Source organism: Dermacentor variabilis, chromosome 11 (genome assembly GCF_050947875.1).
Source record: "Dermacentor variabilis isolate Ectoservices chromosome 11, ASM5094787v1, whole genome shotgun sequence".
Lineage (NCBI taxonomy): Eukaryota > Metazoa > Arthropoda > Arachnida > Ixodida > Ixodidae > Dermacentor > Dermacentor variabilis.
The window spans coordinates 34,425,420-34,439,824 of NC_134578.1; the positions used below are offsets into that span (position 1 = coordinate 34,425,420).

General features: G+C 44.4%; 1 protein-coding gene across 2 annotated transcripts in view; it reads left to right on the forward strand.

Moving 5' to 3' along the window:
* Positions 1 to 14,405, forward strand: part of LOC142563064 (pancreatic triacylglycerol lipase-like) — a 47,264-nt gene that overhangs the window by 15,678 nt on the left and 17,181 nt on the right. For both annotated transcript variants that reach the window (XM_075673575.1, XM_075673574.1), the window contains exons 3-4: positions 5,157 to 5,305; positions 7,266 to 7,549. In XM_075673575.1, the coding sequence (XP_075529690.1) occupies positions 5,233 to 5,305; positions 7,266 to 7,549 (357 nt within the window). In that variant the 5' untranslated portion in view covers positions 5,157 to 5,232. The remainder of the gene's footprint in view (positions 1 to 5,156; positions 5,306 to 7,265; positions 7,550 to 14,405) is intronic.

Here is a 14,405-nt window from a genome sequence, read left to right on the forward strand (position 1 = left end):
ATACTACAGTCGAGCCTATTCCATATCTCTGTATTTTATGTTCTTTCTTTTAATGCTGAGCCTTTGCCTCTTCCTTCGGCTTTCCCACTGCTGCTGCTGTGGGCTGCTGCCGCGCGCACCGCGTCGGGGAGTGGCTCAGAGAGTAAGAGAGAAAAGGCGGCGGGAGAACCTCGTTTTTCCCCCACCACGTCGAATGTGCACAATGCCTACTGCAGCTCCCTGGCCGTCGCCACATTAGCCGCTTGACAGCTGTAATCATCCGTGACGCCTCTCAGAAGCATTGCGGAAACTGCAACGCTTCCCTTTCTACCAACGTGCGAGGCCAGAGGGGACGCAGATAGAACTGTGCAGAGGAGACGGAGAGGGAGAAGAGGCAGTTCTAATAAAAGAGAGGGGGGAGGTGACATGAGAAGGCAAGGAAACCCCACTACCATACGACAGTCGTTGTGGGGAAACAGGATAAGCTTAAGTTCAAGATACGATACAGTACGTTGCTGCTATTTCTGAAAAATAGACGCCATGCGAATATATCAAGCGGGCAACGCGCGCAGGGCGTGCAGAAGCAGAGCCGCATTAATTAAAGCGCACCGCACGACTCCAGGAGACATCCAGACAGGAGAAGTCCAGGAGACACTACGGAAGCGGTCGACCATCAAATCAACACTTCTGTGGCCTCCGCGCAAGCTTTGCGGCTATGACATTGCTAGAGGTCGTGGATTTGATTCCTATCGCGGCAGCCGCATATCGACATATTTTATGTTTTTCTTGAAAGATTGTTGTGCTTTATCAGCACAAATCACTTGCAACTTGTCATTGGCGGGGATTTCAATATTAATATTCTGGTAAATACGCCGAAGTCGCGAAGATTGCAGATTATTCTTGATTCTTTCAGCTGCAGAAACGTAATTACGGCACCCACACGAATTTGTAGCAATTCCGAATGCTTGCTTGATTTGTTTATCACAAATAGCTCGGACGGCTATGTGCAGTCTGGTGTAATTGAAGGAAACATAGATCACTCGTCCGTGTACATGATATATAAGGTTAATCGCTCATTTTGGAAGTGTCATCGTTCGGACCTACTTCAGATTCAACCCGCCGTGGTTGCTCAGTGGCTATGGTGTTGGGCTGCTGAGCACGAGGTCGCGGGATCGAATCCCGGCCACGGCGGCCGCATTTCGATGGGGGCGAAATGCGAAAACACCCGTGTGCTTAGATTTAGGTGCACGTTAAAGAACCCCAGGTGGTCAAAATTTCCGGAGTCCTCCACTACGGCGTGCCTCATAATCAGAAAGTGGTTTTGGCACGTAAAACCCCAAATATTATTATTATTATTACTTCAGATTCAAGCAATTAATCAGAAAACTGTAGAAAATTTTCGCACAGAAATAAGAACAATTAACTTCAGCTCTGTACTTGACTGCGCAGACGCAAATGAAGCGTATAATATATTTATCAACACACTTCTAAAAGTTTACGAAGTTTGTTTCCCGTACAAAAAATTAAAAAATCGAGAAGCATTAGGAAACCATGGCTTACTGATGAATGCCTCAGAATGATCCGTGAAAAACATTCTTCGTACGCAAAGTTTCTTAAGACTCGGGATCCTGCGGACTTCACTTCCTTTAAATAATACAGAAACTATTTAAATAAATTATTGAGGAGCGTCAAGAACAGACATATTGAAAACGTTTTTAATAGAGCGGGAACTAGGAGCGATGTCGTTTGGCGTGAAGTAAATAAACTTCTACTGCCGGAATCTCATAATAAGCAGGAATTAGAGCTGACACTTGATAACAAAGCAATTAGTGGGGAAGAATTAGGTGACAAATTTAACAACCACTTTACGTCTTTAACCCCAAGCACGTATAATATAAATGCGACTTCCTTTCTGAGTACTCCCAATGCTTACACAGCTTTTTTTTTAACCTGCTACACCAGAAGTATACTCGACCTTTATGTCCTTAAAAAACAGCACATCGCGTGATATAGATGGATTGCAGATTAAACCCATTAAGTTTGTGCTTGATCTTTTGTTACATGTGCTTACTCACATTTTTAACATTTCCTTTTTAAACGGCGTCTTCCCTGAGAAAATGCAACAAGTGAAAGTGATTGTTATATTTAAGTCTGGAAAGAAAAACGATGTAACAAATTATAGGCCAATATCTATACTTCCTGTAATTTCGAAGGGTCTCGAAAAGATCATTTGCGCTAGAATTAAGTCATTTTGTGATAAACATAGCAACCTAACAGATATGCAGTTTGGTTTCCGGCAGGGAATGTCTACAGAGCTTGCCTTGCTGACGAAAAAGAAATAATTTTAAATAACTTTGAGAACAAAATGTTAACTCAAGGTGTATTCGTTGACTTTTCTAAGGCTTTCGATTCGGTTAACTATAAAACCCTATCTTCAAAATTAAACCATTATGGCTTTCGCGGTATTCCCCTTGAACTTTTGAAATAATATCTTGAGCACAGAAGGTAGCGCGTCGCAATTGGATCAAAACTTTCGTCAGCAAGAGAACTAACACAAGGCGTTCCACAAGGAAGTGTACTCGGACCAATATTATTTAACATTTATATTAATGACATAACGAATATTAGTGGACATGCATAATTCATAGTCTATGCGGATGATACTACTCTTTTTTTCAGATCACTTGATATTGTACAACTTACAAATATGGCAAATAAAACTTTAATCTTATTGCAAAAGTGGAGTAATCTAAACTCATCAGCAATTAATGGATATAAAACTAAGGCTGTGTTGTTTACGCCACCACAAAAACAAGTCAACTGCAATACTGTTCTTTACCTCGGCACAGAAAGGATAGAATTAGTCGATAATATCAAAACGTTAGGCGTAATTTTTAGCAAACATTTAATTTGGGATACACACATTGAGCGTATTATGTCCACTTTGGCGAGAGCATGTGGAATAAATCTGTCGATTACGACACATACTGCCCTCTAAGGTAAAGTTGATGTCATATAAGTCTCTTCGTTTCACATGTTAGCTATTGTAATCTAGTGTGGGGTACGACATCACAAGCAAACATACGAAGCTTAAAAACATTACAAAAGAAAACTGTCTGACATGTTGTCAACGCACCGTTTGATGCACATAACTCGAGATATTGCGTGCTCTTAATGGGCTTTTTATTGAATATTTTTATGATTATAACTTAGTCTTAAAAATTAAAAAAAATATTTTCGCGGTAACAAAAGCGTTTGCATAAACCTGTGCAACTTAGTCAAACAAGGATGGGTTATATCAATTTAGAAAACAGAGAAAGTGGGTGTTACCTTTCACAAGAACTAATTATGGTTTCAAGCGATTGCAGTGCCAGGTGCCGAGAATATTAAGCGCGATACATGCTTCCCATACCGAACTAAATGCTATTACGAGAAAGGCACTGAAATTAAATTAGTAATGGTCAAATTTTATAAATCATAACATTTGCATTCTTCTTAAATTTTTTTTCTTTTCATTTTTTATTCATGTTAGTTCTTTAGCATGTTCCAAATCTCGCTTTTCCATCGTTCCGCATTTCTTTTTTTTTGTTCCTCTGAACATTGCCGTTGCATTCTGAGTAGAATTGTTGGTATTTTTAAAGTGTATATTTTCAGGTGTTGCTTATAATTTGTGCATGATCTTCTTTCCTCCCCTTTTTCTGGATACAGATGTATGCCTACATGTACAGATGCAAATATGTAGAGATGCAGGGTTGGTGTAGATACGCATGTGGAATATATGTATATATATGTTATAAATGTTCTGATGTGAATATCGATGTCTGTATAATTTGACATTGTTTTGTGCACATGTAACAGATTCTCTTTGTGAATATGCTGCAACTGCTCGTCAAAGATACGGGACAGGAACCTCGCCAAGCAGCGATTGTGCAGCCTTTTGTTCCTGCCCTCGCATTTTCTTTTGCTGCAAAAGAGGAAAATGCGAAATAAAGTTGAAGTTGAGTTGAGGCGGGGGTGAAATAGAAAACGCACGTGCACTTTGATTTTGGGACACGTTAAAGAACATCACGGCGCCAAAATTAATCCGGAGTCCGCCACTACGGCTTGCCTCGTAATCCGTGTGGTTTTGGCACGTGCAGCCCCATAATCAAAATCAAGTTGAAGACTTCTGCCACAATGCGATGTGCCATGTGAGGAAATGGCAACGCTGAACCCTCTCAGAAGTTATAAAATATGGCGCACAAGAATGCCTCAAGCAAACACCCTGTGTGTTCTGTGTACTACGCAGACAAACAGCAGCGGTGCACACAAGGTAACGTTTAACATCAGCTCACCACTCCCGTGTTAGCCTAAACGTTGAAGAAATCAAGCTTTACATCACCGCTAATTCTCGTCAATCAAAGCATCCAGCAGGGAAAGCTTCGCTTACATCGATTCCCACAGTGCGTGGGATCTGCGTAATTTTTTTTTTCATTCAAACCGTGTCTTCTGTGCGGCTGGCTTCCTCGCCGTGTATGGTGGGAAGGGTTGCGTCGCCATTACTATTGGGGTCGATCGTCCGCTATAGAATCGCTACATATGCTACCAAAGGTAGCAGAGTTTTATCAACGCCGCTCGTGTCTCCATAGGCAGAAGGCTATCACGTGGGTCCCAAGCAATCGTGCACTGCGGAGAAGCGGGCAATCGGGCCACTTTTTTGTATTTCCTGGCGCCGCCGGTGCAGCAAACTGGATGACTGACACTTCTCGACGTACCCATCGCCGTGGTTCGATGCTTTATTGCTGATATGCCTCCCGGGCAGCCAGTTGATAACTCCTTTCCGAGAGAATCTTTGGGGCTGGGCGTAGGAAGGCTATAAAATGAGCGCTGGTTAAGGCAGCTTGTTAGTAAATAGGTGCTAGCCCATGTTCATAAATCGGCCGCTTCTCATTGGCCTCCTCCACCGGCCCGAGACACTTTCTCAGCGGCCGGGAAAGAAAAATCTGAGATCGCCTTTTCACGCGACACGTGTTTTGTTGATACTGTGGTGCCCCTTTACGCTTGCTTTTTGAATAATGTAACCTTAGCAACGTGCTAAGGATTGAAATGTTTTGTATTCTGCAGGCCCGGTGTTGAGATTGAGCCTCCCCCCCCCCCCCTAGTGACTCTAACTGCACGCTGCCACTTTCTTCTCGCAGAGCCTGTGAAGCGAAGAGTTGTGGTGCGCCCTCCAGGGGGCGCCCCCTAAGGTTCCACGACGAACACCCGAAGTTCATGAGGGGTTGGATACCCTGGCGGGCCCTCTGGTTGGCCCTGCTGTTCACTGGACCATGCTCCTGGACAGTCGGTGGGAATCCTTAGACACGCAAGTGTCGCTGTATAGCGCTTCCTGCTGCGTGCGTGCCTGCCTGACTGCCGATTGAGTAGAGTTTTAACCTGTCCGTGAACGCATTACTTATTTACGCAACACAAATACTCCGGAGACAGACATGCGCAGCAGCGCTGGTTGCACCATCTAGTGACGCCGAACCAGAGCATACATAAGTATAGATGGTTTGCGTTGAAGTCGTCGCGGCCGCCATCTTTAGGTACGCGAACGCCGAGAAGCTGCGCAAACAAGGAACGCCGAGCGACAAATCGACAACAGCGATAACCTAGCGAAACACGGTCGTCGTCGAAGGCAATATAATGTAGGCGTGATAATATGATGGCATTGACGTTTTTGCAACCGCCATGTTCGGGTGCTAGCGCAGTGAAAAACTGCGTCTATGACGTCACGGGAAAGCTATCTATAATGACAACAGCTATGTTCGCCCCATCTGCTGTTGAAAACGCGCCTGCAGCAACAGTCAATAGCCGTACAGCAGATTTATTTTTTCTCCTTCTGCGATAACAATGAAGAACGCAATGACGGTTCTAAGGCAATGGGGTTCGAGTGAGCGGCACAATGTAACTCTATCAACGATGCTACTGCCATAGGTATCTGCGGTGTTCCGGCATCCGGCAACTGTAATATGTTTACGGAAAGTGTAAAGCTTCCGTTGCCTCCCGTAAGTTTACTTCGACTGATGTATACTTTATTTATTACATATAGTACATACTTTATGGCGGGTGCAAGTCAGGTATTCAAAGAAAAATACATGGAAGATATTAAGGAGGAGTTACAGAGTGCGAAGATATCGCAAATCTTTAAACTGTTCCGTTCCGTTATAATTCTTGGGAAAAAGGTATTTCAACGCATTGATTCTTGAGAAGTATATGGGGATAAGTAACGTGACTCGAAGTGTGGTGTGTGTATGTCGTTGCTAAAGGTGACAGGTGCTGGTTGGTGTCGACAGGGTGGTTCGTTAGTCAGGAGTAGGGATAGGAATCGATTCGGCCGATATATTGTGCAAGTAGAATATTCGTCTCGATAGCTTTCTTTCATTCTTTGGTGAAGGATCCCTGTTTGTAATACATCAAGCCAACAAATCTGATGTCTTTTAATGTGTTATGCATTCATTTTTTACACTCGTGAGCAAACTGACTCATACATGCTTCAGAATGATAGTACAGATGTGAAAAAGAGTGTGAGTGTGTGACAAAAAGAAAAAAAACCCTGCGAACTTCATCTCCCGGTCCCATCGTGGGTGGCGCCACCGACTTGATTTTCGGGAGCCTTCGGTTTTAGCTTCCCAAGATCTCAGTCCCTCAGGACTAAAATAAAGTTCTTGTCATGTCATGTCCCCAGTAGCCCAGTAGTTATGGCGTTACGATGCATAGCTCGATTTCGCGGGTTCGTTTCCGACCGCGGCGGCCGCATCTCAATGGAGGTGAAATGCAGGAAACTCCCAAGCACTTAGATTTATAGGTGCATTTGAAATATGTCCAGATGGTCAAAATAAGACGGGAGTCCCCCCACTACGATGTGTCTCATAATCAGATCGTGGTTTTGTTACGTGATACTCCAGAATGTAATTTCCTTTTTTTTGATTGACAAGAGGTGTGATTGGACGTGGTTATCAACGGGAATGAATGCCGGTGAGTTCCAGTGCACGTGAGTACTAACTTACGAGTTTGCTGCATATGTGAGGACGCGAGTATCAGAATTAGTGGGTGCTGAGTATGAACGAAAGCGAGTGAGGGTTGGCGACTGTACTCGGGCACGAGCGGAGGGCGCGAGTATGATCGAGTGTACAGCCGTAATAGTATTGGTGAGTTAGTACCCACTCATCGTGCCGATCTGAGCTCTCTAGCGTCTGTTCAGCCTTTGGCGTCCGTACTCCCCACTATCCACACTTTGAGTCTCTCTCGTCTCCGACACGCAGACAGCCTGGCCCTCTTCGAGAAATGCATGCCGGACCTGGGCTGCTTCCGCAGCGGTGGCCACTGGTTCCACCTGCTGTATCGGCCGGTGTCGTTGCTGCCCGACGACCGGCATCTAGTCAACACAACGTTCCTGCTCTTCACGCGGAGCAACCCCGTGGTCCAGGAGTACCTGCAGTCCGACGTCGATCATCTGCAACACAGCACCGTGTTCCGGCCGCAGAGGCCTACCAAGATCATCGTACACGGCTTCATGGACAACATCCTCGTCGGAAACTGGCTTTTCGTGAGTGCGTTAGCCACACGCGTCCGCACATTTCCGTCATTCGGCCACTGGCCGCAGCTTGTGTCGGAGCGAAGCGGAACTGGGGGAAGTGAGGAATGCGGGTTGGTCTACATAGCCGCACAAAGCATGCATGAGCCTTGAATCGTCAGGGGAGATCTGAAGTGTCAAGATGACACGTGTTGGGGAGTTCGAGCACGAAGGAATTCCAAAATCGTTTGTTCTGTTTAATTCCTTTAAGCGGCTGTGGTCTGGTTCTCAAAGCTGTGTCTGTCCCAGCCTATCCACGAGGAAAAAATAAAACATAAGAAATTATACGAAGGAACGGGCAGATACGAAAACCTTCTTGGAGTTTCTTGGGTCTTTTTGATCCACCGTAGTTGCTGCAGCTTAACGCAGGGCCTCTTCCAGTGTGCCAGTTTTTTTAATCAGCGAGAATAACTTGAGGGTAAGCGGAAAAACAGCACAAGACGGAGTTATTTTTGGTTCAGCATGAATGAGTTCGGGCGTGGTTGTCGTCGTTGCACGAGCACGTTCATGATCCGTTAGTTCAGCTCATGGTTAGGTGACCTCGTTAGTTGAGAAACAAATTCCTCGCCAGCTTCATGTCCCCCATGGTATGCAGTGAGGATGGTGTCGTCCGCCTGGCGGGTTGGGTCAACCGGTCGGGATAATGGGAAAAATTGCGCAGACTGACTTGCTTCTCTCGCTCTGTAAGAGAATTTCAAGCAAGTGATTTCGTAATAACGCTGGTGTCGTCGTATAAGAACCAAACCGGTTTAGGTTTAGCACATATGTAGTCTGTTCTGATTATTGCTAGCATCGAAGCCAGTCTACTTTGACGACTAGGAATACTAATTGGAGTCGAAGTGCTGGAACGTGTCTCTGCGACTTGAAATAACTTCCCGTCGGTGAAATGGCATCACAAGAATATCGCTATATTTTAAATTCTTTGGTTGTTGAAAGTGCCTAAACTTATTTAATAGCACAGTCTTGATCAAAAGTTGCCAAGGCACCGCATCGGCGAACACGTTGACTTTCACAGGTGGTGGGTGCTGCTGACGTAATTTAGAATTGGAAGCCGTGGCTGGTGGTGAGAAACAATGCCCTTTTCCCTCCTCAGAACCTTGGAGTTCTTGGGATCGTGCCCGGTATCCAGCTTTTCTGGACATCAGGGTTTAGTTCGCGGAAGTGCCTGCACGTGGCGTAGCAACTTTGAACTTTTCAAACTTTTCGCAGAAACGTAGTGATGACGTCAACGAAACAAAAATAAAAGAATTGAAAGCTATCCCTGCGCAATGAACTTCACCGCAAAGATTGTCCCGCCGGCGTTGTCAATGTTCTTGACAAAGAGTGGACAATCGTCGACTGAAAATTACTTGTCATCCTAAGGACGTTTAGTCGTGACGAAGGAAACCCAGCGGTGATTGATTGCGGGCTTTTCAGAGGCTTCCCGAAAGGCAGCCACGGTATTTCTTCTTTTTACTCATTTTTAATGCTGCGAAGTCAACGGGCTAGGATAATCGTCGGAAGCACTTTGCGGCAGCTTTAGCTCGGGCCTAACTCTGTTGTCGCCTATTCAAACACATGTAATACGCAGAAACGCTTTCCTGTGATAACCTCTGGGCCGATTTTAATAAAATTTGTTGTAATTGAAAGAGCATGTTAGATTCTAGTGAATGTGGGATGCAGAATTTCGAATTATTTCTGGATGTTGTAAAAGGAATTTTGAAAAATGGGACAAGGCTGAAAAAGAACTACGAAGCTTACAAATTTGCAGCTCTGCTCCTAGAATAGATATCGCAATTCTGTAAACTGCATTCATGAGAACATTCAAAGCAAACAAATTTGATTAGTCGATTTATATATTACGTGAATTTGTTAGATTGTTTACAAGTTTTTCGGAAAAGTTATGCTTACAAATTACTGGCATTTTTATAGTCATGTATAATTTATCAATTTTATCCGCTTCAGATGTACAATCGTACGGGATGTATCCCAGGTACAATCGACGAAATTGTGATATACTTTTGGATTGATGAGTAACAGACTGTTTCGCTTTCTAAAAATATGCGATTTCTGCCAATTTTTATAAGAAATGACTGCCTAAATCGAACATTCGCAACCAATAGTAACCATATTCAAATTTTTTTCCGTCAAGTAGAATAAACCTAGCAAATTTGGTGCTGTGGCTGCTCAAAAAAACTATTTCTCAATTTCCATAGATTTATATAAGAGGCCTGAGCTAAAGATTTCTCAGTGTCTACGCGAGTGGCCGTTGTGAATGGCTTCTATGTTTCACCTATCGGTTTTGTTAAGGTAGTATTTCCCTAGCAATATTGCTTTCCGTACTGATGGCCTACCGCAGCAGCTGCGACTCGCGAGAATATGTGCTTAGGTATTAAGATAGACGCATGAACAAGTTGGTTTTGTACCTTGGGGCAAAAGGTATGGCCCAATAATTATGCGAACTGTTTATTTCGTCCATTAGCATGCTAGGGTCGAAGCTGTTCACAATATAACGTCATATTTACTGGTCGCCGGGCCAGGCACACTTTTGGGCATGGCTTACTTGCATTTAGTTGTCAAAGCACTGCCCTGTCACGGTTATTCACGTTCGTGAAAGATGACCTCTATTTAAGATTAATGTGCAGTAATACATGCAGGGTTTGTCTGTTCTCCATATTGGCTACCATGTTGCCGTTCTGCCTTTATAATATAGCCGCAATGCAGAATAGCAGGTATTGAGTGCCCAAAAAGGTTGCCCGCGTACTCAAAGGCCTCGCGCACAACTCCTCGCAATTACTTGCGTTCAAGAGCTGTGCGACTGTCGATGACATCATTAAGGAATGTTCGCGGTTTGAAGAAGGTGACAGTCAGCACATGAGACAATTTGTTCGCATCCTCATTGCGCGAAAATCGGTATCAGCCTCTGAAGAACGACACCGTAGAGTGTATTGTAGTTAATGTGATAGTCTACGTCTCACATTTCAGACACATGCCTCACCCTGTAAGTACACATCCTGTAAGACAGCGACTAAGCATCTTGCTTATACTTGTAGTCATCCGATAGCTGCGGGGCGCTGGCGTCGGCCATAGGACCTATCTGGACCTCTCAACAGATGCCGACATTGTCGACTTATTTCGTGACATCGGGTTTCAGCTGAATCCTTTCAACGGCAAATTTATTTGTCCCAAAATTTGGCCTCCCTGCCAACCTACGCTGCGGTTTTTTATCTTTAAGTTATCTTTATATTTAAGCTAGTGCGGTCCTCGTATTTCCATCGGTTTCACCTTTCCCAAGATGCCCGCATTTTTATCGACCTGTGTTCATATTATGGGGGATTTTCGGTAGAGGTTGCTGCTCAAAAAGTCATTTTATTTTCCTGTGGCCGTATGTAAGCTTCTGTCTTGCCATTCCTCAACTTCTTGGATTCACTACCAACTGTAGCCCATTTTGACGAGGAGATTCCCACGGAAGTCGGCAATCACGCAACGGCCATTGGATTGAAGCTGTTTAAATCAAACTTACCGTGGACACGACAACCTCTTTTTCCCACTGCGATTATAGCTATCTGTTAATGAGCGCAATCGTTACGCGTATAACTTGGTACAGAAAATTATGCGGATCCCACACACTGCGGGAATCGATGTAGGCGAAGCTCTCCGTGTTGTTTGCTTTGATTGGCGATATTTAGCGGTGATAATGACTGCGAATGTTTCATTTCATCAGCGTTTGATGCAATACGAGAGTAGTGAGTTGATGGTAAATGTTACCTTGCGTGTACCACTGGTGTTTGTCTGCGTTGTACACAGAATATACAGGGATACGTGTTCGTTTGAGGTGTTGTTGTGCTCCATCGCTTATAACCTATGAAAAGGTTGAACATTGTATTTGCCTCTCATGGCACATCGCATCACGGCAGATGTGGCGGCAGAATTATGGGGCTATACGTGCCAAAAGCACAATAAGATTATGAGGCACGCCTTAGTGGCGGACTCAGGACCACCCGAGGTTCTTTAACGTGCACCTAAATCTAAGTACCCACGGGTGTTTCCGCGTTTCGCCCCCATCTAAACATGGCCGCCGTGGCCGGGTTTCGATCCCGCGACCTCGTGCGAACGACGCTCCTTACGCAGCACTTTCGTCTTATGCGTGTTTGTTAACCTGAGTGAAGGGCACGAGGGTAACACGCCACCCCGAAATGAAACATTCGGAATAACCCTTTGTTCTAGAGAGAGAGAGAGAGAGAGAGAGAGAGAGAGAGAGAGAGAGAGAGAGGCAAAGGAAAGACAGGGAGGTTACCCAGAGATTATCTCCGGTTGGCTAACCTGTACTGAGGGAGGGGCAAGGGGATGCAATAGGTGAGAAAGGAAGAAGGATAAAAAAAGGAAAAATAAACCTAAGCACACACACGCATGTACACACGAACTATTTCTGTGGGCACTGTCACGTAGTTCGCAAAGGCGTTAATTCTTAGTCTTAGGCAGTGTCACCGTACAGTCCTACACGGTTGGACATATGCCAAGGGCCCATGATAGGAACCAGCTTCAAGTCGGTATAAGCTTGCAAAGTTGGAGCTCAGATGAAACGTGTTGAAGAGAATAGGCTTTTAATGATCAAGGATATTTCTATTGAAATTTCCTTCCCTGCAATGAGGTGAAATCCGACTGATAAGCATTTAAATTATCTTTATTATTAAGACTTCCTGTTAATACAAGGTTACCGTCTTTTACAACTTCCTGAATTAATAAGTAAGTTATGTATAATAAATTATTGTGTTAGATGTGCAAACGCGTACGCGCAAGAAAAGTCCTAGTCCATTTCCCAGTATTGACTCAATGAAAATGTAGCGCGTCCGTACCATCACGTTGTAGTGACGCGAAGGACAAGGCAATTCCAAATGGGAGAATCACGAATCTAACTCATTATAGGACGAGTTAGCACTGAAAAATAAAAGAAACGCTCAAATCACAACTGTGGCTGCGCGCAAAGTAGCGCTTCCTCTGAATCTGATCGATGGATCAAGGCATCAGTTGATCAGATCGGAACGCTCGTGCGTTGCAGCGCAAGCTCGGGAGTTCAAATAGGATCGAGAATGTACGCCAGTATTGGCTTCACGCGCGCAATCTTATTAAACAACGCTGTTTCGCCATTGAACCCGTGACGACGTACTGGATATTAGAAATACGTGCAGGCGCGTCTTGAGGCAACCGATTACTTTGGAACAGGGGTTAGACGCTAAAGAAAGCTCACCCAAAAAATAAAAAAAAGAATAATGGACAGTTGTTTTACCACGAGTACATAGTACTCGTGGCAGAAAGGGCTTCCAAGACAGCACAGCGGCGCCGACGTATACCAGAAATTGAAGAGCTAAACACCTTCCTATTACTCACAGTTATCAAATCAGTATTCCTCGTGTCAATATACCATGTAGTACAGGGGCCAGTTGCAGCACGGGCGTTGTCTAAGCTCATATTTCACATGACCGTACCTATCTCGGCATTCATTGTCACAAAATCACAGTATTTTGTTCTTTAGGTCTTAGCCACATGGTCTTAACTATAGACGGCCAAAATATATGCAGCAATACCCTCATCCTAATACTTCAGTACGTTTCGTTCTAACATACAAGTCAGCGCTATTCTATATATTACAATGTACTGAGAATGTACACAATGCGTTCCCCCAGGTACTGTTCTTTTTTTCTGATGACGTCAGGAGAACGACCGTGATGCCAGCAACGCTCAGAAATATAATCGGCAGAAAGCACAATGTTCTCGCGCACCTTGTGTGACATACCGTAGGACTTCGGCGCTGCTTGTATAATTTAGGAGAATCAATTGCAAAAGCAGAAGTGCATGGTTGGGCACATGCGTTTACGTTCATGAACTTGATTTGCGCAAAGAAAACCTGTCCGAGCTTTGACACTTGCTTTATAATACGACTACTGCACAGTCAATATGCCGGCTGCTTTTAACTGCACCAAATAAAGCTATTAAACCAATACAAATATTGGCGACACCATTTTATAATTCGATTGTACACTGTGGTAACCTCTTGATACGGAGTAAGTTGAGAAGTTGTGTGCGTAATCAACGAAGCCACGGTAATTACCTTTTCAATAAACTTGAAAAATGGGGTACCAGCGAAACACAAAGGACGCGCACACAAGGAAAAAGGTGTTAGACACGGACGGACGCTGGACTTTCAACTGTACTTTATTGAAATTTACATTGCCGCACATAACCTCCAACGCATGCGTATCTTGAACTCCTCCCAATACATGTGCACAGATAAGACCTCGAAGATACATTACCATGTGAAAAACAGCCGACGCATGCGCAACTTCTACTCCTCCCAAGACAGTCCAGCGTCCGTCCGTGTCTAACACCTTTTCCTTGTGTGCGCGTCCTTTGTGTTTCGCCGGTACCCCTTTTTCAAGTTCATCATGCACCAACTGGCCCAAGAGCTTGCCCTAATGCACCCCTTTTCAATACTTGATACAGTTGGCTAAAATAAATGAGTAGTTTGTAGCCCCTCCTCGTAATCACATTGCCGAGCAAAGAAATTTCAATTGAAGATGCCTCTGTAAGAGCTATCTGAACAAATACTTCGCAATTAAACGCTCTCTGAAAGCGCAACAGACGCAGAAAAAGCACGTCTGTAAGGTCAACGTGCCCGCACTTAGCCTTTTGCGATGTCATCAATAGTATAGCTGCGTGAGCATGTTCCTTGCGGAAAGTCCGCGTTCCATTTTTATTCATGTTGTTTTTTTTGAAGGCAAGCACTTCAAAGTTTTAATGTGAATACAGCAGTGAACGCTTGCCACCGGAAGTTTGCTTGGTCGCCAAAGCG